This window comes from Sphaerodactylus townsendi, linkage group LG08, assembly GCF_021028975.2.
Source record: "Sphaerodactylus townsendi isolate TG3544 linkage group LG08, MPM_Stown_v2.3, whole genome shotgun sequence".
Lineage (NCBI taxonomy): Eukaryota > Metazoa > Chordata > Lepidosauria > Squamata > Sphaerodactylidae > Sphaerodactylus > Sphaerodactylus townsendi.
The window spans coordinates 37,109,354-37,134,425 of record NC_059432.1 but is presented as its reverse complement, the minus strand read 5'-3'; the positions used below and the strand labels follow the sequence as shown (position 1 = coordinate 37,134,425).

The window sequence follows — 25,072 nt, the reverse complement described above, 5'->3', positions numbered from 1 at the left end:
ACACACATAGTACTAGCACACACACACATGCACACACACTTTGTAACAGCTTAACATCAGCATTGCCTAGCTTGCATGGAAGCTGCAAGTGAGACCAATTGAAACTGTAGCTAGGCTATATACTATGGATTTACTGCAGCCCCTCTTTATGGTTGGTAGTCATTCAATGGGAGCTCTACCACAACCCCCAAACAAATCCAAAACATGAACATTCCACATAGTTGGGTCACAGCAGACACGGGAGACAGTCAAAGAGGTAAGGAACAGCCATTTGTGTACATTTATCCCCTAGTCTCCAAGAAAGCATGAAACTCATGAGAAGGATTGAACACAGTGGAATGGCCTTATGCTAAACCAGATTGCTCTGCTCAGAGTAGCAGAGACTGTCCCGAGTCTCAGATGGTGACCCTTCTTGCAAATCACCTACCATGGCCCCTTCCACACATGCAGAATAATCCACTTTCAATACACTTTCACTACATTTTGCAGCTGGATTTTACTGTGCAGAATAGCAAAATCCACTTTCAAACAATTGTGAAAGTGGACTGAAAGTACATTATTCTGCATGTGTGGAAGGGGTATGAGCTATATGGAGATGTCAGGGATTGAAACTGGTTTGTTCTTTATGCAAAGAGAAAGCTCTTCCACTGAGTCACAGCTTCTCCTCATGGGTTAAAAAAATTACTTGCACATATTATTACTGTAGTATCTTTGCAGGGTTGCCAAGTTTTGTTTTATTCTCTACCACTTCTGTGCCTTTAACGATAGCAGAGCAAGTTGAAAATTGGTTGAAGTTTTCTTCTGGGCACACAAATGTAGTTCTAGGAAAACAAAGTGTTTGATTTCTGTTTGCCATGCAGTTCTTATTGAAACAGGAACTCCAGTGTCTCCCCCCCCCCCCCAAAAAAAATCTGACAACTCACCTTTCTCAGCAAGAATATTATGTTCTCTGTTAGTGATGTGCGTCCTTTTAATTAGTCATTTACTATGACAACCCTCATTGTAGAATATCTGGTGCCAACAATTATTCATATTTGGGGGATTTTTGAAATGTTCCATAGGAATGTGCTGATTTCTAGACTTTGGGAGGCGTGTTCCAATTATGGGATTCAGTGTGTTCCAGTAGACTTCTGTTGCATATTACAGTATAATTACAGGATTAGTATTAAGTATAGGTGGCTTATAGTGGTCTAAAAAGCCATATTTTCCTGATGCAGATAAGACTCTTTATGAGAAGCATTTGAATTTCAGAATGTCCAAAAGATTTGTTGTTTAGTTGCAATACATGTTCCTCTCTTCTTGCACACCTTCAGGCGATTGTAAAGTTGCTTTGAGTTACTCTGAAAAGTTTGGGCACAAGCCAAAATTCTAAAGTCAACTGCAAAATCTGGAGCAGAGTCCACAATCTGCTTCAATTGTGTGCAGAGACTAGCCTAATAAGCAATTTGAACACCCAGGGAAAGGGTGATGCGAAATTTAAAATGAACTTGTAGGTAGAGCCAAAGATAGATGCCACTAATCTGAAGCAGATCAGAGGATGGAATCTAGTTATACACTCCACTGCAAAAAAAAAAACACCCCACCCTTTTTCTCCACTGACTGACTAAAAACAGCTTGTACTGTCCACGGCTTCCACCAGAAAACCAACATATTCCACAAGTTCAAGTTACCTAACCACAAATCTGCCTACCCTCATCAGGGGGGAAGACAGAGAGAGATGGTAACAATCCTGTCCTTGGTGAAAACAATCTCTCCACAGCACTTTCAGGTTGAATATTCTCTTTATGCTTCCAGCAGCTGCAGGAGAGGAATGGGGCAGAGCAAGTGGGCACAGATCTTCCCTTGGTGGACATAACCTCACCTCAGATATTTCCTAGCTGTTCTAGAAGGTGTCACTCAAAACAAAAACTGTTTCTCCGATTAAGGTATACAGTTTAGAAGCTTGCCTTAGTTTTTACTTTTCTGACATGACTGAAAAAGCAGGGGGGAAATCATTCCCAGAGAATTTATTTTGTGATAGCCTTTCTGTGAAGATTGCCAAGCAAGCACAGTTAGGTGTCTTTAAGGGCCAACCTACACAATATGTTTGTTAACTAGCCTGGGCAGGGATCTGAGCAGTACTCTGGGCACATTTGCAATCTAATCCTATGCAGAGTTACTCCAGTATAAACCTGTTGAAGTGAATGGCCTTGGACTGGAGTAACTCTCCTTAGGATTGCACTGTTAGTTTTTGGTAATTTCATTTATACTCTGCAGCAACTTTCTGAGGTAATGTGGCCAACCTGGCTATGGGATTCACACCTTGTAGCCAAGTATATTATTATTATTATTATTATTATTATTATTATTATTATTATTATTATTATTATTATTATTATTATTATACACATAACAACACAGCACAAGTGTCTGGAATTCATCTCTGAATATCGAGTCCTTCCCAAGGACCTAGGATATTAGAGGTATTTGCGTAGAATGTGTGCAGTTCCTAGAAGTGCTGCTTTCTGCAGCATGTGGACTGATGTTCTGTCCAAGTTTAGGCTTTCCAGATGTTTTTCAAGATTTCTTGGGATTCCTCCTAGAGCACCGACTACTAGTGGGATTACTGTTCTTTTTTTTTGCCACAATCGCTCAACTTCTCAATTTGTAGGTCCTTGTATTTTGTGATCTTTTTCCAGTTTTTTGTCCTCTTTCACTTAAAGTTATCAATCAAGTACAGCAACATCTATGATCCAAACATGCTTTTTTTCTCTATCACTGTTATGTCTGGGGTGTTGTGTGCCAGGTGTCTGTCTGTTTGTATTCTAAAGTCCCAGAGTATTTTTGCTTCTTCATTTTCTCTGTGGTCTTCTCTGGCTTGTGCTCGTATTCTCAGGTCTTGCTACAGTGGGCAGGCAGTACTTTTTGCAAAGGTTCCAGTGCACCATTGCTGCTAGCCTATTGTGACGCTCAAGATAGTCAGCTTGGGCTACTTTTCTTACAACAGCAGATGATGTGCTCCACAGTTTCATCACCCTCTTTGCAGAGACGGCACTTTGAGTAATTGTAAGACTTTTCGATTCAGGTCTCCTATTGCATTTGTCCGTAATGCTTGCTCCTGGGCAGCAAAAATCAGGCCTTCAGTTTCCTTCTTTAGAGTTCCCCTTCTGAGCCACTCCCATGTTTTCTTGCTGTCAACCTTCCCTTCAATGTTCTTAAAGTACTGCTCCATGGAGTGGCTTGTTTAGCCACTGCTCCTTTTCTGTGTTTTAAACCGTTGGACTCTATACTCTTTTGATTCTTTGGCTTTCAGCATCTCAGCCTTGTGGACTTCTTTCAATGCTGGCTCTTGACTTTCTTGGATGTATTTTTTCAGGCCTCTTTTCTCTTCCTCTACTGATTGCTTGATGTGGAGCAGTCCTCTTCCTCCTTCTGACCTTGCTAGGTAGAGTCTGTCTACATCACTTCTTGGATGCAGTGCTCGATTGATGGTCATAATTTTCCTTGTTTTTTTCTGTCCAGGATGTCCAATTCGGCTTGTGTCCAGTTAATTATGCCAGCAGTAGAAGCGCATCACAGGCACCGCCCAAGCATTAATTGCCTTTTTTATTGTATTTCCTCCATTTAACTTTGATTTCAAAATTTTTCTTACCCTTCTAAGATATTCCTTCCCCACTGGCGCCTTTGACTTCTGCATGCTTGATGTTCTCTGCTTGCAGTATCCCTTATTTGTAGCTTTCATTCACTGGTAAGCTCTTTATTTCTATGTCATTTGGCATATTCCACACCTTCGCATGTTGCAAGTTTACCTTTACTGAAATTCAAAGTTGCTCACTTGTCAAGTCCAAAATCCATTGCAATGTCAGTGCTAAAGACTCTCACTAGTTCAGTAGTGACTCAATCTCTGCTTTTGATTTTCCATAGAGCTTTAGGTCATCCATGTATAGAAGGTGCGTGAAATTTTTGGTGAGTTTCTTGCTGTCTGATATCCTTGACCTGTTTCTTTCAGAATTATAGAGAGCGGAATCATAGCAATGATGAAGAGTAGTGGGGACAGGGAGTCTCCTTGGAATATTCCCCTTCGGATGTTGATTTCCCCTATTCCTGCTCCATTGATTATTAATTCTGTTTTCCAAGTGTGCATTGCATTCTTGACTAATTCCCTTGATGTTTTCACTGACTCCACTTATCTCCAGGCAATGAAGTATCCAACTGTGTGGCAGTGAATCGAATGCTTTCCTGTAATCAATCCAAGCTACATGCAAGTTGGTTTTCCTTCTTTTGCAATTCTCATGGATCATTTTATCTATGAGCAGTTGATCTTTTGTTCCCCTACTGTTTCATTTGTTTCCTTTTTGTTCTGGGGGCAGCAAGTTCTTTTCCTTCCAGGTGGTCTTGTATTGCATCAGCCAATATGCCAGTAAAAAAAGCTTAAAGGTTGCTGGTAGGCAAGTGATTGGCCTGTAATTGCTAGGGATTGCTCTCTTTTCTTGGTCTTTCATTATCAGAAACGCTTTCCCTGTTGTCATCCATTCTTCATTCTGGCCTTCGTTTTGCAGCAATTCCTGATTCAACTGTTGGGCAATTCCTTTCATGCAAGTTGGTCAGTTTCTTCAGCCAGAATCCATGTAGTTCATCAATGCCTGGGGCAGTCCAGTTCTTTCACCCTTTTTGCTCGCTTTTCCAACCATTTTAGCAGCTATTACCAGGTTGTCCATGTTGTTGCCGCTCTCAGTCTGAGCCTCCACAGCTTTGGCCCAACTTGCATTTTGGTTGTAGTTCTTTGGGCTGTCCCAAATGCTTCTCCAGAACTCAATCGCTTGTTCTCTGTCTGGCTCCTCCCAAAAGTTTCATTTCACATCTCCACTTACATTCTGGTAGAACTGCTTCTGGTTGCAGTAGAAAAGTTGATTCTGCTTGAATTGAGCAACCCTTGCTTCGAATCTTGCAATCTTCTTTGAAACTGCCACCATCTGTTGTTTGACGACACCTCTATTGCCTCATTGAGTTTCCTCTTGTCCAGGTGGGTACCTCTTAACTAGGTCTGCTTTTGATTTTGTCATTTTTTTCAGCTTCTTCTCCTTCATGCTTTTCAGTTTGCTGGCATCCTGATCAGAGTTTGCTGATTTTTCTTCCCAGTCTGATTTTCCAATTTTGAGTACCTACATTTTCGGCCTTCTTTCTGGGTGATGAATCTTTACCCCTAGCTCTTTAGTAATCACTACTGCAGTGCTGTACATAAGCTGGTTTGTTTCTATGCAGTGACATTGTTTGGATTCCAGCAATGACCTTGTTTGCATCCTTCAGTGAACTGAGCAGATCCTTCCTTGGAATACCTTCACGGTGGGTGCAATCTTTGTACGCCTGCTTGTATTGCTCATGTGTTCTAGGATCTTCTTGCATCAGTTCTTCTTGCTTTTTTGTCAATTGGGAACTTTGGGTTGTTTGGGTTGGCTCCTTTGGAGGTGTGATGATTGTTGTTTCTTCCTCCTCTTCCTCCCTCTGTCTCTTGCAGTCCTTGAATTGTTGCCACCTTTGTTGAATTTCTTTGAGTGTTCCTTGGTATGTTTTCAATACCATTGTCTTGTGTTTTCTGCTGGATTTCTGCTAGCTCTAGTGCACTAAAAACTCTTGTTCCTTTCAATATATCTTCTTTGATCACAAAGTCTTTGCTCAGTAATTTCTGTGTTTGGGTGAAGTTCTTTCCAGACTTGGTACATCTGCTTGAGGTATCCTCTTTTTGATGGGTTTGATTTGTAGTAGCAAGCTCATAATTTCTATTCTCTCTGCATCACCTAATATTTTCGACGCTTGTCTGGGTACTTCCAGTAGTCCTGCAGTCTTCTGTAGCCCTGGTTGCTCAGGCTGAAGATCCTGAGTCCTGTAGCCCATTTTCCGCTTTAAGTGCCTAGGTACCTTAGCACTAGACCCGGTCCTTGCTGACCTCGGGCGACGACTCCATCCGGTATAAAAGTTTCTTTTTCTTGTCTTCACCATGGTTTTGGGTTTTGGGCACATTTAGTCTGGCTCCTCATCAGAGGCCTCTCTGGTTTGGGTGGCCCTCCAGCACAGCCCTCTGACTCATTGGAGCACACAAGCCCCACCACCACACCAAGGTAGTGCCCTTTGGGGGGATTATTATTATTATTATTATTATTATTATTATTATTATTATTATTATTATTATTATTATTATTATTATTATTATTATTTATATTTATAAACCGCCCTCCCCCGAAGGGCTCAGGGTGGCGAACAAACAAATAGATAGAGCACAAATAAAATCAAAAATTTTAAATAGTTATTAAATATGGCTCTATAAGTTAAAATCGACCCCCATTAAAATGCAGCATCTCTCAAAATTACCGATGGCGTCCTACTCGTAGTCCCCTAAGAAAAGAGGGGGGGAGGAAAGAAGAGGGAGGGGGAACGGCAGGGTCCACAGATTTTAGAAAGTGGGGGGAATAAGACCAATATTGTTGTCCTCTCAGCATAACAAACAAAACCAGACTGCTTTGCCACTGAAAATGTGGGGAGGGGGAATCATTCCCAGAGAATTTATTTTGGCTGGCCCAAGGTCACTTGACACACTTCCATGACAGAATGGGCATTCAGCCAAGTTTCCTTAGAATCTTAGTCCAACACACTCTAACCACTCTACTGGCTCTCAGTGCATGTGAATTCCAGCAAAGTGACAAATAAAGGATGCAGGAAAACAGTGCTAGGAAAACTGGAACTCCTCCCCCCCCTCTCCTGGTGCCATGATTCTGATCATCACTGGGCCCTGTAGTGCATGGGAAAGTTCCCCACAGCTTCCATGTGGTTGCAGGGAACTCATTTTAAAAGTATCCCATAGCTTCATGCATGCACATATATGCAACAGAAGGCAGTAAAATGCTCTGGTAGTAAAGCAGGTTCTGCTTTAAGCCTTCAGGTTTTGCAAGACTTCTTTTGACTGGACTTCAGAGAAGCTGAGCTCTTAGCAGAAGTTTTACCCTGATTTGGAGAGATCAAATGCTGGACATCTTGACTCCTTCATAAAAAACCCCACAGAGTGCTATGGCACTTCAAACCCTAACAGATCCAGCAATTTCACATTATATTCTCCCTTTAAAGTTTCTTTCTTTTTGTGATCTGTACCAATGGTGCTGTTTTAGTTTTGTACAAATCAAAAAAAGTCAATGCAAAAAAAATGGATTCAAATCTGACATTAAGATCTATTTTGGCACAAACTTGCTTGACTGCAGCCCACTTCATTACATGCAATAAATGCTTTTTCTCAGGTGGCAGATCAGATAGTGAAAGTGCAATCAAAAGGCCACAAAATGCAAGAGGTGCAGCCTGTGATGTTTATGTACAGAAGGTAAATACAGTGACTGCACACAAAAGCAGCCATTGGTAATGACACTGTTTTCCTAGCTTTGTTTTGCTAATTTTAAGAGAGAAATCTTCCATTAAAAACACATCCAGTAATTTCACAGGTGCTGAATTAACGTAACAAATCTAGGAAGTCTGCATTGTCAGGAATATCCAGTGCTGTGATTTGTTGGTGCAAACCTTAGCAGAGTTACACCCTTCTAAGCCCCCTTGAGTCAATGGGTTTAGAAGAGTGTAACTTTGTAAAACTTTGCACTAAGGATTGGGGTTTCTAAAGGACAGTGCTTCTGAACTGTCTTACATGCTTTTTTTGTGACAAAATAGTGCTTTTTAGTCTGCTTTGAAGACTGTTTCTCTTTTTGTTTTGGATGTAGTAAACCTGCTCAATATAGTTTTTGTTCAGCTTGACCAGGGGTGGGGAACCTTTTCTCTGTCTAGGGCCATTTGGATATTTATAAGATCATTTGCGGGCCATACAAAATCATCAACTTAAAAATTAGCCTGCTATATTTGGTCAACCATTTAACTCACCCCTAATGTGATGGCTGGAACTGCTTCTCTTTGGTGAAGCGCATGATGTTAGCTATAATGGATGGTATTGCCACTCGCAACTGCTTTTCTAGGTTTGAATTTCAAGTCCCACCTGCGGTTGCCTTGGCAAGACCAGGCCAAATGATTTCGTGGGCCTCGTACAGCCCTCAGGCTGGACATTCCCCACCCCTGAGCTAGACAAAGAGTTACTAGCTTTTATGCAGCAGTAGTCCTCTTTTTACACAGCAATCAAAAATACACTGAGAGCATCATACCTGAACATATGTTGGGTTACAATGGATATAGTGGTACGTAATTCAATCTCTTTGAAAAATGGTACTTGCATAAATGAAAAGATGGCATTATGTATAATATTAGTAGTAATTTTAAACACTTAGGAAAATTTGGTGGGAATAAAGGAAGAGTAGCAGGTAATCCAGAGTTTTACAGCTTGATTGGTGGGAGGAAGCTGTCAAAGCAGGATCCAAGAAGCCCGCCTGCCTAAAGCTAGACTCCTACAGACCTTGAAGAGAACTGGAGAGGAAGAGATGAAACAGAACCCCCTAGTGGTACAAATAAGGAAGTGAAAGATATTCTGTCTAGATCAGGAGGATAGGAGTTCATATCTCTATCAGTTTCACCAGCATGGCCAATTGGCCATGCTGACAGAGGCTGATGGGAATTGTAGTTCCTGAACATCTGGAGAGCCGCAGGTTCCCTACCCCTGGTCTAGATTACATTCACCTTCAACTGTTTTTCACACAGATTCTTGAGGAGAATCCACTGGCAGAAATGGGTAGACACTGAAGTATCTATTCCAGTCAGTGGCATCTTCCTCTGATGCATGGGGCCTTCCACAGGCATAAGGTTCCTCTTCTGCTGCAGCAAGTCTCCTTGGGCCTGATGAAGACTCCTTACGTTGGAGGAAGGCTCCAACATTAGCAAACTGCAAGCTTTTTAGTTTCTATGAATGTGAAGGGGGGAGCGGTGTACATAATTTCTACTTATGATATTTGATTGGGGGCGGATTCAAATCACCATGACCTGGATGGCCCAGGATAACGCCCTGATCTGGTCAGATCTCAGAAGCTATGCAGGGTCAGTTCTGATTAGTACTTGGATGGAAGACCATCAAGGAAGTCCAGGGTTGCTGTGCAGAGGCAGGCAATGGCAAACTACTTCTGTTCATCTCTAGCCTTGAAATCCCCATACGAGATCTCCACACGTCACCTATGACTTGATGGCACTTTCCACCACCACCATTGGTGCAAATCACCACTTTGATTCATCAATGGTGGGAGTGTTGGTTTATGTGTGTGTGTGAACAAAATTTTTACACTCACAAGGTTAGCTCAGGCAGGGGGATATGTTCAGAGTACCATCTAGGGTGCCGATTTGCATAACACAGATTTGGCCAGCGTTCTAAACAACAGAAACCAAAGGCCTTTCTTGGATAACTGGCTGAGTGGCATTATTTCTCTATCTACAAAATTAAGGATGTACGTAAGGGGGGGTTCCCGAGTTCAACCCCCCCATAACATGTTCGAAGCTCCGCCCCCCATTTGTGGTTTTTTGTATTTTTAGTGTTTTTTAGTTTTTTGCCTGCAGGGGGCGCAGTTTTTAGGCTAGCAGCACCAAAATTTCAGGGTATCTTTAGGAGACTCTCCTAATGATACCACCCAGGTTAGGTGAGGTTTGGTTCAGGGGGTCCAAAGTTATGGATTTCCAACGGGGGTGCCCCCATCCCCCATTGAATCCAATGGGAGCTAATAGAAGATGGGGGCTACACATTTGAGGGTCTATAACTTTAGACCCCCTGAACTAAACTTCACCAAACCTGGGTGGTATCAGAAGGAGAATCTCCTAAAGATACCCTGAAAGTTTGGTGCTGCTAGCTTAACAATTGACCCCTGACAGCAGGCACTCCACAAATTTCCCCAGATTCTCCTTTTAAACCCACCCCCTTCGGCATGGATTTAAAGGGAGAATCTGAGGTCCACAGTTTAAACATTGAAAGTGATGCTGTTCCAGGTTGTGGGAGAATCCACCCCCAAACAGCATCACTTTCAATGTTGTTTTAACTGGGGACCCCAGATTCTCCCTTTAAGATGGATTTAAAAGGAGAATTTGGGCTCCCTAGTTTAAACACCATTGAAAGTGATGCTGTTTGGGGGTGGATTCCAGCATCACAGCGGCTGCCCATGGGGGGTGCAAAACTCAGATTTTGCACAGGCTCCATTTTCCCTAGCTATGCCTCTGCCCAGAGGGGAGGACAGAAGGGGCTGCTGGCTGGGAGCCCAGGTGGGGGGTGGGGGGCAGGGGGCAGGGCAGGCGGGGCAGGGGAGTCTGTTGTCCCTGGCCTCTGAGAGCTGCTTTTAGAAGCACTAAGGCTGGGGGTGGGGCTTGGGAGGCGTGGCCATGCCCCCAGGGGCGGGTGGGGGTGGCCCTGCCCCTGTACCCACCCCATTAAAAATCTATACCTACATCACTGTACAAAATAGTAGAACAGTACAAATGGGAAAATAAAAACAATACTCACTAACAAAGAAAACTGTATAAAAAGTTTATCTGAAAAACAGACTGTTACACTGAAGAATATTTCAAAAGCTCCTTGTCACCTGTTCTCCCTAAATTTTGGTGGGGACACGGGGAGAGAGAATCAGTAGGCAATGCAAAGGAGGCCCCAGAAAGGAAGTGGCAAATTTTATCTTTTTGTTTATCACTTTTTTATAATCCTCACCAGATTACCCACTATACAACATTTGCTTTCCACAAAAATTATCATGTGCTAGTAATAAAGAGTTAATAAGCAACTTGAGTAAAATTGTTCTGTGCTATATATAAAGAGACATTAAAGTAACACAGTTATTTGACTGTAGATACAGTAATGACATGTTTCAGCTAGACTCAGTCATATTTGCATTCATTTTTGACTAACACCTCCCTTGATTTAGAAGTTTCCTTCAGAAACACTGTTTTTCCCTCTTTCAGAGTTTATCAGATTATGAGATGAACAGATTCAGTATAATGGACCAACCGTAAGTCTCTCCTTTTATTTTTGTCTCCATAAATTAGTCGTTTTGCTGCAAATATTCTCATTTGATTTTGTTTGTACATAGAGTAGAATCAGAGTACAAAATTGTGCCCAACACTATGGCTAATAGATGCTATAGTGTAATCCTAAACTGAGCTACAGTCTTTTAAATCCATTGATTTAGAAGGGCATAACTCCATTTAAGATCAAACTATTAGCCAATTAATCTTGTGGGTTTTAAGGAGCAATCCTAAACAGATCCAGAGTTCTACTCCAATCTATTTAATGGAGCTTTCTTCACGGAATGTGTTTTTAGGATTGCACAGCTAGTTAATTAGTCAATCCAGCAAAGCAATTAAATGTGTATAAATGTTATATCTAAAGGGAAAAAAATCACACTTTTCTTCAAGTGCTCTAAGTGTCACATAAGGAAAATTCTTAGTGCAGGAGGGAATGACTCAAGAGAGATTGACTATTTTAAGACTGGGCTTGCCATCTACAATAGTTAGGAGAACTTGCACTTAAAACTATTTAAAATGAAAGTAATGATTTTTTGGAAAAAAACAGGACACCTTTTTAGTTGCGGATATGGCTTCTGATTAATTATTCTAATCAATTGATGGACTAAACATTGCAGCCCTAATGTTGTGCGTAGGTTAAAAAGTCCCAAGTAGCCTTATTCATGCTGTCAAAGTCTACAACTTCCCTTAAGCAGAGCAGAATATTAGACTAACTTCAGGTGTTAGGGTTTTAATTTTTTTTCATCCGCCATCCACGTGTAATGCTCTTGCATGCCTGTTGCACATACCTGCCTTTTATTAGGTGCATTTGAAAAGGGATAACATGAAATGTTTGTTCTGTAGGACAAAGAATAACACATTTGGCTATCTTAAGTGCTAAGCTTGAAGGGAAGCCTGTCCTATTAGGCAGCCTATCAGTCGTCACAAAGAAATTGCTGATCATTGTCTTTGGTCTCTGTGCAGCCTAATTCATGACATTCTGTTCTGTGCTGTTTGATCTCAGATTGAAAGGCAGCATTCAATAATACAGTGCAGCACAAAGCAGAGTTATACCTTTCTATGTCTAGTCAAGTTAATGGGTATAACTTTTCTTAAGATTGCATTGCAATTTTGTTTAAATTCGAAATAGGTTATGAAATTGCTCAACTCATAACTTACAGTGTAATTAGTGGGAAACATTTTGTCAGATTTTTGTTTAATGCTATGCATGAGTTTAAATTAATATTTTGGACTATACTGGATGCTCAACTGACGTGAAGGGTGTTGTTTTCTCTCTAAAGCTGTGAAAAATAATACACAATGAAACAACAAAATGTATCAACTATGATGACGTAGTTATGTAGGTCTCTATCTGGGCAAACCCAAGTGATGTTGCATCTTTCTTAGCCCATAAACTTCCATGGGTTTGGGAAGATATAAATCTGATTAGGATTCCACTGAAAGTCTGCAAGCAACTTCTAAAATCATACTGCAAGGAACTTCTAAAATTACAAACACTAAGATGCTTATTTTTACTAAGTTGCATCTATTTCATAAGGCCACTTGCATAACAGGAAATGAGTTAGAATTCTCCTGGGAAATGTTTAATTGTTAACTGATTAAATGAGAAAATGTCAGGAGGATCTTATTGTAGACATTAAACCCAAACAGAATAGTTTGACACAGCAAATAGAGAGCATTAATAATTCACAGAAGACTAAAACAGGTGTGATGTTTGTGCCTTATCCATCATTCTCATTGATCATTTTCAGTGCCTGGAAGTCAGATTCAAATACATTTTCTGACCAAGCCTAAGGAGGTCTAATTGGAATCAAGGACCATTTTATTCAGTGGGGCTTACAGCCAAAATATAGAATTGCAGTCTTTGGAGCGCAAACTGCTTCTTGTCAAATAGCGATGACATCCTCTACTGTTAATTCACGTACCAGCTTCTTCTTTCTGAATCAAGTTCAAGTATTGTCATTCTCAACTTCACAGCAAATATGGGTATGGGATTGCCTAAGCAAGTGGTTAGATGAAGGAATGTAACATTTATTTATTTACTTCATTTTTAACCACTTTTCTCCACAATGGGAACCAGAGGCGGAGCTGCTATGGGGACATCTGGAGTGGCACGCCCTGGGCGCTGCCATTGCAGTCACGTATCGGGGTGGGGGCATGTCGGGGGCGGGGTGGGGCATATTGGGAGTGTTTCAAGGGTGGGGCAGGGCGGGAGGGGGTGCGCGGGCAGTTCATCTCCTGGGCGCAGTTTCCCTTCCCTTCGTCACTGATGGGAACCCAAAGTAGCTCACAGCATTCTCCCCTTGAAGGAAAACAGCAAAATATTAGAAGTCAGTTCTATCTGTCATTTTGCTCTGCGACAAGCATTATGGAATTTACTTAGCTGGCACAATCCCAAACTACTAGACCAGAGATACAGAATCTTGTTGGGTATGTGGCTATGTTTGGAATTGAGCAGTCCCAGTAGGCACCACCACAAAATGATTGCCAAAATGTCTGGGGCCAATCACAGCATGTTGGGGGGTTGCAAGCCAAGCATGTTCCTAGCTGCAACCATCCTAGGAATATGCAATCTTCTCACCCTCTTTGGGTTTTAAGAAAGCAGAATTGTCTCAACATTGACCAAATCTCTGTTTCAAATCAAATCCTGCCCCGCCATTCCTGGTAGTTTCATATGTTGTTGCTGAACAACAATATAATAATGCCCCCGGATAGATCTGTGGTGTGGCCTCATTTGGAGTACTGTGTATAATTCTAGTCATTGTATCTCAAAAAGGACACTGCAGAGCTGGAAATAATACAGAAGAGGGCAACCAAGATAACAAAACAGTCAGACTACCTTTCTTATTAGGAAAGACTGAAAAAAATGGGACTTTTCAGTATTGAAAAGAGACGACTAAGCAGAAGGGGAACATGACAAAATTTTGCACAGGGTAGAAAAAATTGGCAGAGAGAACTTTTTCTCCCTCTACGAAAATCCCTGAACTCAAGGGCATTCAATGAAACTGATGGGCAGTAGATTCAGGATTAACAAAAAGTAGTACTTCTTTACACAAGTGATTAAAATGTGGAATTATCTGCCAAAGGGTTTAGTGATGTCCACAGGCATACATAGCTTTAAAAGGTGATTAGAAAGATTCATGGAGAATAGGTCTATCAGTTGCTACTGTGCATGGTAACTAAACAGAACCTCCACATTCAGAGGCAGTAAACCTCTGAATAACAGAGAAGGCCACATCGGGGGAAGACCCTGGCCTCTATGCCAAATTGGTCCCCGTCTACAGTAACTAGTTGGCTGCTGTATGTGATGGAATGCCAGAATAAATAGACCATTGATCTGATCCAGCAGAACTCTTCTTATGTTCTTAAGAATATTCAGAATGGTTCATTATTTTTAAAATAGTTGTCAACAGTTTTCCCAACTGTCCTAAAGAATATACTTCTCAAAAACGTCTGGACATTTTGCATCTTAGACTCATGTGAAATGGTCATGAATTAGAAAGGGCAACCTTAGTGTACAGTTAGAAAGGGCAACCTTAGTGTACAGTTATGTAGCAATATCACGCTCTTGTGACCACATGCATTGCATGAGGATGAACACTTCCTCTTTTTCTCTCCTCACCTGTTCAGTTAACATATGGAATTTTTGGAGCACTATCCAGTATTAGGCCTAACTATGTGTTTTGTTTTCCTCACCTTGTCTCTGAGTCCTGGTGATCAGATCTATAGTACAGGGTTCATGCCAGGCATGTGTGGGGCCATGCAAATTAAGACTGTGACACTTGAGGAAATAGGGAGAAGCATTTCTAGATGGGGGAAGCTCATCTAGAGAAGCAGGGAGAAGCATTTCTAGATGGGGGAAGCTCTATATAGATTTTCTGTAGATTCACTGGACAGGGCACCTGTATTGTAGCTGTAGTCTCACTATTTTTTTTTAACATCTCGCCCAACATTTTCAACAGAAATTACTTTGAGGATTTTGATATGTGGGCAAAATAGGAAGTACATCATGCTACAGGTTTTTGCTCACTAGCATAACAAATGGGACTTCCTCTCTATCTATTGGAAAGGTATAAGGATTTTCTATGAAGGGACAGATTTCACAACATATTACAGTTATTTATTTAGCACATCTTTATGCTGCCTTTCCTCCATGGAGTTCATAGTAACTTTATGGATTTGAATTTGGGACTCTGAGATCCTCACCTAACGCATGCACCATGCTGACGTGCACATGTGAAAGCTCCATTTTGGATGTTTTGGAGAAATATGGGGAACGCAGCTCAGTTGCATTTCCTGTTTCCCTTGTATGTTGGAATATATACAGCTCCTCTGGGGTCAGGTCAATGTATACAGCCACATGACACGGTAGAGTAGATTAATATTTGAGGATTCATTGTCTAGGAATGAGTAATTGCAGCAGACTGTAAAATAACATTGTTGTAAACAGCTAATTCACAAGCCCAGAACTGTCTACATCTTTAGCAGAGACCGCACCATAATTATATTCCCTTATCTAAATTTATTTCTGAAGTTCAGGTGCACATGATTCAGTCATCAGCAAGAGTCACATTAATGTTGTTCAACATGGAAAGTTCAAAATTCCAATCTCCCTTGTAGTTTTTGTTAAGTAGGAAAAGGCAAGTTACGTCTTGTAGACATATGATGAATACTGATTCCTAAAATATGTCTATTTTGAAAGGTAGCACACGTTAGACATCTGTGACGCCCTGAAGTCTTCACAATGTTTCTTGAAACCTGTATTTTTGATGGATAGCATGTAAGATAGTCATTGCCCAAGGGTCTGAAAACATATTTTAAAATTCGCAGGAGCAGCACAGGTTAAAACATCTCTCTTTATCCATGATTTAAGTTTGTATATTTGTAGTTTCTGAATTGGAGCAACTCAAAAACCTGTCTTGTAGAGCTAGCTCGCAGAAGCTACTCATAAAAATACTCAGCACTTGTAAATAAAAAAGGCTGGATCAAGAACATGTGTAAAATTATACACATTTTTCCATCTCTTCTTTTCCATACTTCTTACCAAAAGACTAGCTGAAATTAGGCTTGGCGATGCAGTAAACCCAGTCACAGAAAAATCTGGAAAAAGCCATATTGACTTTTTTTTCCCGGGGGTTTTCTTTTATTGACAAAAAACCCAGGCATACTTGAAAAGCCAAATACATCTAATACACCTATTTGAAGAACTGGGTTGCTTCCCTACTCCTATACATGAAGCATGCTGGGTGACCTTGGCCTACTCACAGTTCTCTCAGAACTCTCAGCCTTACCTCCCTCACAAGGTGTTTGTTTTGGGGAGTGTGTCATGTTCTATAGATCTCTCAATGAAATAGACTCGGTTGTTAACAAAATCAATGCATTGATTAGAGAATCAGAATAGTTACACACTGGAAATGGGGAGGGGAGGGGAAGGGAGGGGGAGGGAGACCAACTAGATGGAAACCGTTGCTGTCCTCAACCACAGGCCTGACAGAACATCTCAGTCTTACAGGCCCTGCTGGATTGCAACAAGCCTGGGTCTCACTTGAGAGAGAATTCCACCAAGCCAGGGCCAAAGCCAAAAATGCTCTGGCTGTTTGAGGACATTCAGATGGATTTTGCCTGAAATTATTGGACTTCCACATGCAAAAGCCATGGAGGCCCATTATGCATAGAACGATTACTTCAAGGCTCTTCAGTACGCAGTTGGTTTGCAGTGAGGTCTCCTTGCATTTTTCTGTTTACACATGAGGAGACACTCTCCTGGACATGTACTTTTTCTGTAGATAACTCTCCAGACCTGGTTCTCTTAATTTCATCCATTAAGTCATTCTTAAAGGTACAGATTTCAAAGGCACTTATTCCGAACAGATCTCACTACACTACACGAAGTCAAAATGTTCCCAAAATAATTCCCCTTCCAAATGAAAGAGCAAAGCAATTCCCTGGACCACATGCTCCAAAAGAGCACTGCTAGAACTGATATTCTCCCCCCTCCCTCCCCCACCACTTCCTGCTGCCTCTGCCAGCAGGACAGAGAGGCTTGTTATTTTTCAAGCAGTCTGTGTTCTATCAATCTATCAATGAAATGAAAACTCTAAGACCAGTGTATTTTGGCTAAGTCCATGTGAGTGAATTTCTTTTCTTTTCTGTAACTTGAAGGAGCTGGCAATATGGAAGGGGTGTGAGGGGGAAGGTGTGGATCGCAGAGCAAGTGAGAAGGAAGGCTGTGAGTGGAAGAAGATTAGTGGGTTGTTATTGTAAGACTTAACAGAAGTATTTTAATTATCAGTAGGGGTGATTAAGTTGGAATTTAAGTATGTGGTCAAAGAGCAAGGGGTATTTTTACTGTTCACATTCGATGTAGATGACATTGGGAGTCCTTATGTTAAGTGCATTTTTTATAGTTTTTGGTCTTTTTCTTTTCTTTGTTTTTTGTGTTTTAAGTACTAATAACATTTGAATAGCCCCCCAAAAGTCAGCATATTTCAGTGAACATAATGTCCAAATGGATCACATGCATAGTGCAAGTAAATGTATGAAACACATTGTTCATACTCTTATGAACAGCAGTGGAAGTAGGAGGAGCAGCAGTGGCGTAGGAGGTTAAGAGCTCGTGTATCTAATCTGGAGGAACCAGGTTTGATTCCCAGCTCTGCCACCTGAGCTGTGGAGGCTTATCTGGGGAATTCAGATTAGCCTGTACACTCCAACACACGCCAGCTGGGTGACCTTGGGCTAGTCACAGCTTCTCAGAGCTCTCTCAGCCCCACCTACCTCACAGGGTGTTTGTTGTGAGGGGGGAAAGGGCAAGGAGATTGTAAGCCCCTTTGAGTCTCCTGCAGGAGAGAAAGGGGGGATATAAATCCAAACTCTTCTTCTTCTCCTTAAGCTGAGCATCTCTTTTGCTGACTTTTGGCAACCATGCACATAACCCTGACAATGTCGTTTGTGCATGCTGTTTTTTTGTGCTCATTTTCAAATTTCTATAGAATTAGTATCAGTTTTGATATCTATCCTTTCAACTCACATTAACTAAAACATGGAAAATAGAATGACAAAAGTCTATAGCAGCTTAATTTTTCAAGTCAGTGTCCCTTTTCAAACAGTCTGCTGTGTAAACTAGAAAGTGCTGCACCTGGACCTTGAGAAACTTCTGTTCTAGTCAGGCATGAAGAGCTGTAAATCTGTATCCTATTTTAGCCACACTCTGTAAGTGTGGTGGCTCAAATACTTTAACAGGAAACAGTTCAAGAAAACAGACCAATAATCTAAGCCTTTATCGCCTTCGCCCTGGAAAAATGAAATTATTTGTACCTATTATGAAATGTTACTCCAAGCCTAAATTCCTTCCACAGGATAAAGTGGTGAGGTTGTAACATGGAACAATGTAAGATGGCTTTTGACACTGTGTTTTTGATACTTTAATGAGAACCAACTTCTTTTTCCATTGAGCTGTGTTATACTATATCTGACCATTGGTCCACTAAGATATAAAGCAGCCTCATTTAGAATACTATGTGCACTTGTGGTCAAAAAGGATAATGAAGAAAGTACAAAGGAGGGCAACCAAGATGATTAGGGGTTTAAGCACTTCTCCTATGAGGAAAGACCAGAGAGCCTGGGATTTTTCAGTCTAGAGAAAAGACAGCTGAAGGGAAACATGAAAGAGGTTTATAAAATTATACATGAGATGTTAAAAAGTGGATAGAACTCAAGGCATGCAACTGCAGTTGTTGAGAAACAGGCTCAGTACAGATTAAAGGAAATATTTCCTTACTCAACAAGTAATTCAAGGCGAAGGCCAAAAACAGTCCCCCTGGAACGGTAAAAACACCATTCCATGGGTGCTATTTGCACGGTTTCTGCCTCCACAATGAGGCAGCATCGCAATTCCCCCCCCCCCCTTCCCGGGGCAGAAACACTGTTTCCCTGCCTCGTTCAATGAGCAAGGCTTTTGGGAAACACTGTTTCCCTGCCGGTGTGGTGGGAACAGCACCGGGTTGGAGGTACGACACCTCCATTTTCCCCCACATTCACTTTCTTGACCCCTGGTGGTTGAAGGGCAGCATGGGCATGCTTCCCTGTCCCTTTGGAGCTCAGAAGGGAGAGAAGATAAGTGGGGGGAAAGAAAATGGAAATGTCTCCATGCAGAGGCGCCCCTGCGGGCCAAGGCCACTCTGGGGTCACTTGCACCTCAGCATGCGAACAGCCCCAGGACCCCTGCAGAATCTACCCAACTGTGGAATTCACTGCCAGTGAACATAGTGATGACCATGAGCACAGCTTTCAAAGGGAGTAAGATTGAGGGAGGCGAGATCTGTTAATGGTTACCAGCCATTGTGACTGAAGGAAGCAGAGACAGCAAACCTACCATAGCTTGGGATCAGCATCGGTGAGGACTTGGCTTCTGTGCCCTGTTTGTTCGACCCTCCAGGGCTACTGGTTGGGCACTGTGTGAACAGTATGCTGGACTAGATCAATCACTGGTCTGATCCAGCAGGCTCTACTTAAGATCTGTATTCTGTATTGTCTACTCTGACTTGGAATGAGTTTCCAGAACATTGGGCAGAGGTCTTTCATGTCACCTACTGTCTGCTTCTTGTAACATGCTGGAATTGAATCTGGAACCTTTGGCAATCAACTGAACTATAATCTCTCCCCCTGCCTCCAGTTTATTCACTCAATGATCATGAATGAAGTGAAGATGTGCATCCTCTAGGCAATAAAGAAGTCTCTTTAAGAAAAAGAAGAAGTTTTGATTGGCAAAACAAACCAGAAAGACCAGGAAGTGATCAGGGATGGTGATTTCTACCTATAAGGATCAAATTAAGATCTTCCTATGAAAAAGACAGCTTTTGATTTTTTTTCTCAAATGGCTACAAATGAAAGAATGGCAAAAATGTGCTACATTAATTTGTGAACAGTATGTGATTAAGAATCAGCACAGTATAGTGCTTAAAAGCAATGGACCCTAATCTGGAGAACTTTTGAGTTTGTTTTTCCCCTCATCTACATGAAGCCTGCTGGGTAACCTTGGACCAGTCGCAGTTCTCTCAGAACTCTCTCAAGTGACAGTAAACCATCTCTGAATGTCTTTTGCCTTGAAAACCCTACAGGGTCACCATAAGTTAGCAGTGACTTGATGGTACACACCCACACATATGTGATTAAGGAAGAAGAGGTGACTAATAACTGGTCTGTGAGTGGAGAAGTTGTGTTCCTCATTCACAGAACAAAAACAGCAAGAAGACTAGCTGCCTATTCACCACTGAAAAGACATGGTGGGTGGGCTGTATTTCAAAAAGCAAGTTTAAAACCAGAAACTATTTCACAGCTCAAAGTTATCGTTGCTATCGTTGCTCCAAAACTAAAGCTATATAATACCTTTGTATGAGGACCAACCTAAATCGCAAAAGAAGTTCTGCAAACTTCTGAGTACCACAGAACTCTTCATCTGTACAGAGAAAAGAGAGGGGCAGGGAGAAAATGATATTTCAGGGCAAGACAGAAATGTGTCTATCCACAGTTAGATAATGGAGTAAAAGATGTGTTGCAGACTTAAAGACCAGTCCTAAGCATCTCAAGTTAGAAGTAAGCCCCATTTTATTCTGTAGGGCTTACTCCCATGAAAGTGTTTTTAGGTTTGCAGTTTTTATTTGATCTTATGGTGTTCAGTGCAAATCAGATGTCAGTGGTTTCTAGGTCAGAGAAACAAGAAATCACCACGCTATCTCAGGCCATTTCCGCACAGGCCAAAAAAGCCTGTAAAAGGACAGTAAACAGCATTATAGGCGGGGAGTTCGCACAGCCGTCACTGCAGAAATGATGCTGCAGCAATGTGGCAACGCTCCAGCAGGCCCACAGTGGTTTATTCGAAAGTTGCTCTCCAAGCGTGTCTTTTCAACAACGGTGCTCTGCAGTCGACATCGTGCGAAACGCCTACCAGGAATTGGCGCCGCAGAGCCTGCCACCCACAATGGCAGCCCACAATGGCCAATCCTGGTGCCAAATGCCCATGACGTCTACTCTAGGAAAAAAAGAATGCTGTTTGCAAAGTGCAGCCATGCGAAATGCCGGGGTTCAGCCGATGTGCTACCTGTCTACAGAACGCCTGCCCATGCACACTCCGTTGCTGCAGCATTGCCAATAACACCGATGGCACAACAGTGTTATTGGCTGTGCGGAAATGGCCTTAGAGAATAAGCTGACAGCTCATCAGATGCCTCTCTAAGCTCTTGTCTATTTGTTTATTTTACTTATATGAATAAAATATTATGATTCCATTTTGCACATTTTCCCATTCCATTTGCCATTTGTAGCATGTGCTAATTATTTCCATGTATTTGGACTTCTTGTTCTTCTGTTACACTATGAAGAACCAGTTAGCAATCCAGGGTACATTCAGATGTCATGATAAATCATGGTTTAGTCAAGCTCCAACTGGTTATGGCCTCCAAATAGAGGTGGTTACAAACCAGAACTTGTTGACTGACACAGAAACAGATTTAACTAGTGCTAGTAACTATTTTGCTATTCACATTTTGTATTTATGGTGGCATGCTGCAATTCATGAACCACAATTCATTGATTAACAACAGACAACTTGGCTTCAGAGATGGTAGTGTACAGTAGGTTGGCCACCTGCCCTGTCTCCTTCACAAAGGCTTAATAGGCTATTACAAGTGAGAGACCCACAAGGAATGCAAGGGACATCTCATTGTCCCCTCACCCACTATTTTCTTTTTGCCTTCCCTGAAAGCCCCCATAGCCTATACTAATTTCTTGCTTCCTTCTCTCCTTATCACCCACCAGCTAACCTACATTTGTCTGCCATGTATCTTCAGTTTTCCTTCCTTTCCTTCCCTAGGTAGTCTCTGCACAAGAATATATGGGCCAGTGCAGTGGGGAATCCACAAGGACTTATGGGGGCAACCTCACAATCCCCTATATCCCCCTCTCCACACTATTTCCTAATTCACTCATCTTTCCCTGCTTCTTTCTATACTACCCACAAACCAGTCTATTTTCTGTCCCCTCCTCTGAAAATTTGCCCAAGACTGGGTACCTTACCAGTTATGTACCAAAACCAGGGTTCTTTATCCAGATACTCTCAGATGAGATTTTAAAATTTTATTAAAAGGAAAGGAAATAATAAAATCAGTTCTCTCTCAGCTCTAGACAGTTCCAAGTATTTAAAAAAAACAATCCAGTACAAGGCTATTCAGCCTAAGGCAGAAGAATAGCGAGAATAAAGACAAGAACACCAACGAGAAAATCTTAAGAAGAATCCTTTATGAATGAATCTCCCTATCTAAAATGATGTCAGGTGTTTTATAGAATTGGCTCATCTAGACCATTTGATCAGTAATTAACCAATTGGGTGTCAAATAGAGTCAAATCTTCTAGATAATATGGGAGATTGCCCCCACCTGAGCATTCTTGGCAATTAAGCCCTATCTGCCTAATTTTGTTATCTAAAGAATACCACCATAACTAAACACAAACACAGTTTACAACTTTAGTGAGGCCAAATGGTTGCATTGTAAACAACCTAGCAAAACCAAATGGTTGCCTTATAAAAGACCCAATATGCAAGATAAATGATCTCTTAGAAAATTTAAAGGAATATATACACTTTCTTCACACACACACACATACCCCTCATATCTTTGGCTATTTATACCCCCACCTTTCTGTCCAATAGAGACACAAAGAGGCTTACATCATTCTCCTGTCTTCCATTTTATCTTCACAACAATCCTGTAAAGTAGATTAGGCTTAAAATGTATGGCTGGCCCAAAGTTACCCAGTGAGCTTCTACAACAGAGTGGAGATTTGAACCTGGGTCTCCCAGAACCTAGTATGAAACTCTCACTGCAAAACCCCACTGGCTTTCATGTTGTGACTGCTGTTGAATACTAGCAAACAGCTGGGCCTGGGTGAGTTGTGAATGTCAGGAAGTAGCAAATGGTGGTTACTGCCAGGACTGGTCCCAAAGAGTTCTCCCTCAAAAGCAAAAAAAAAAAAGCTTTGCAATGAACCCTGAACCCTCCACCTGCCTTTTACTGACAGAAACCAAGGTTTGGAGGCTGTTGATACTGTTGTGGTCGCCTAGCAACACAGTAAAGTTTTTTAAGCTAACAGCACTATTTCTATCATTTTTGAGGGCTTTAACCTCTCCTTTTTTCAGATTTCATATTTTACTGAAAACCTAATGTTTTTTTCCTGAGAATCATAGAAATATTAGTCTTGTCTGTGCATGGCTCAGTTCTGAGTTTAATGTCTGGCCACATTGAGAACTGGATATATTGATTTACTAGGAGTTATTTACTTCCATGATAGGAAAAGCTTTGACTGCCCATTTCCACACATTAAGCCTATTCTAAAGAGACAGGGTATTTTTCTCCCAGCCAGCTGGCAACCCTAGTATAGAAGGATGTCCCCCTCCTAGTAGAAAAGCAAGAAGCAGTCCAGCTGGGATATGTGTACGAAATAAGATTTGTTACTTACCTGGCAAAGCAACAAGAGTGTTGCACAAATAATACTTTATCTTAAGGTCTAAAAATAGACCAAAGATAAGGAGCCCTTTCTTTTGCTATTTTTAGGTTTTTCCTATATATTTCTCCTTGACATTTAAGTATTTCAAAATCCCATACAAACTGTATTTCCATCTTTTTCAAAATTCTGGCAAAAGCAGTCGAGCAGAAATGGAAAAACAAAAATGTTAATCTATTATAGCATTACGCCACAAAATAAACCCAGTTCTTCTGGCATTATTCATAATGGGATCATAAATAATGGAATTTTCAAATCACTCAGGCTCCATGTTCTTGAATACTCTCATTTAATGGAAAACTCTATGTAAACCATTTTCAAAAAAACAACATTTTCTACTTTGCATTATATTGCTAAGACCCCAAAATGGAAATGCTTCTATATTTCTTTAACATTGCAGTTTGCTGGGAAAATACTCTTTTGGAGAAAATACTGTATAGATTTGGAAACCAGGGTGGGGGGTTAATTGTTAGTTTTGACATACCGTATACACTCGTGTATAAGTCAACCCAAATATAAGTTGAGGCACCTAATTTTACCACAAAAAACTGGGATCCAGTTGGCCAGATTGGTCTGTCTTCCAAACTAGACTGAGTTGGAAGAAAGCATTTTTGCAACTGCATTATTAGCTTACTTCTCCAGCAATAATGACGTAACCAGTGAGCCCCTTTAGCTGTTAACTGAGTCACAGTGGATCAGGTGAACCCCAACAAACTCCAGTAGGAAGCACAGTGTCATAAGAACATAAGAAAGAGCCTGCTGGATCGGACCAGAGTCCATCTAGTCCAGCACTCTGCTACTTGCAGTGGCCCACCAGGTGCCTTTGGGAGCTCACATGCAGGATGTGAAAGCAATGGCCTTCTGCTGCTTCTCCCAAGCACCTGGTCTGCTAAGGCATTTGAAATCTCAGATCAAAGAGAATCAAGATTGGTAGCCATAGATCGACTTCTCCTCCATAAATCTGTCCAAGCCCCTTTTAAAGCTTCAAGAGAGGTGTCCTTCAAGAGAAGTGAACTAAGAACAATTTTCACTAGTTTTTTGAATGCCACCCTTCCTTCAAGAAACACAGGATGGCACACATGGCAGCTTCCTCCACATCCCTCTCATCTAATCTTCCTAACAACCTGTGAGATAGATTAAACCAAGCATGATTGTCCCGAAGTCGCTCACTGAGCTTCTTTATGAGCAGAGGGCCCATTTACATGATACTCCTTTCCCAGGTCTGTTCACAGATACTGCCTTTTCTGCATGAGTCATTTACAATCTATATTGTCACCAAATGCTTTTTTGGTTTCCATTTTAATTCCACACATTATTCCTCTGCTTGGTTCTGCAAACTTCCCCCTTTCCTCGAGCACTTTTACCTCAATTTTTGAAATCAATTTCCAAGCTTGCTTCCCTTGAGTGTGGGATCATGTTGAAATGGTCTTTATTTTTCTGCCCCACCAAACACCTGGCCTTTATCCACACCCCCATGTAGTCACCCAATCTCCCCTTCAGCCATTTTCTCCTCCCCCTCGTCCTCCATTTTCAAAAGGAATTTAAAAAAAAAATCTCATCCAATCAAGCGACA

General features: G+C 41.4%; 1 protein-coding gene across 3 annotated transcripts in view; it reads left to right on the top strand.

The window, feature by feature from the left end:
* The window catches only part of BLNK (B cell linker), a 124,030-nt gene that overhangs the window by 38,701 nt on the left and 60,257 nt on the right, over positions 1-25,072 (top strand). For all 3 annotated transcript variants that reach the window (XM_048505425.1, XM_048505423.1, XM_048505422.1), the window contains exon 3: positions 10,879-10,925. In XM_048505425.1, coding sequence (XP_048361382.1) covers positions 10,879-10,925 — 47 coding nt within the window. The remainder of the gene's footprint in view (positions 1-10,878; positions 10,926-25,072) is intronic.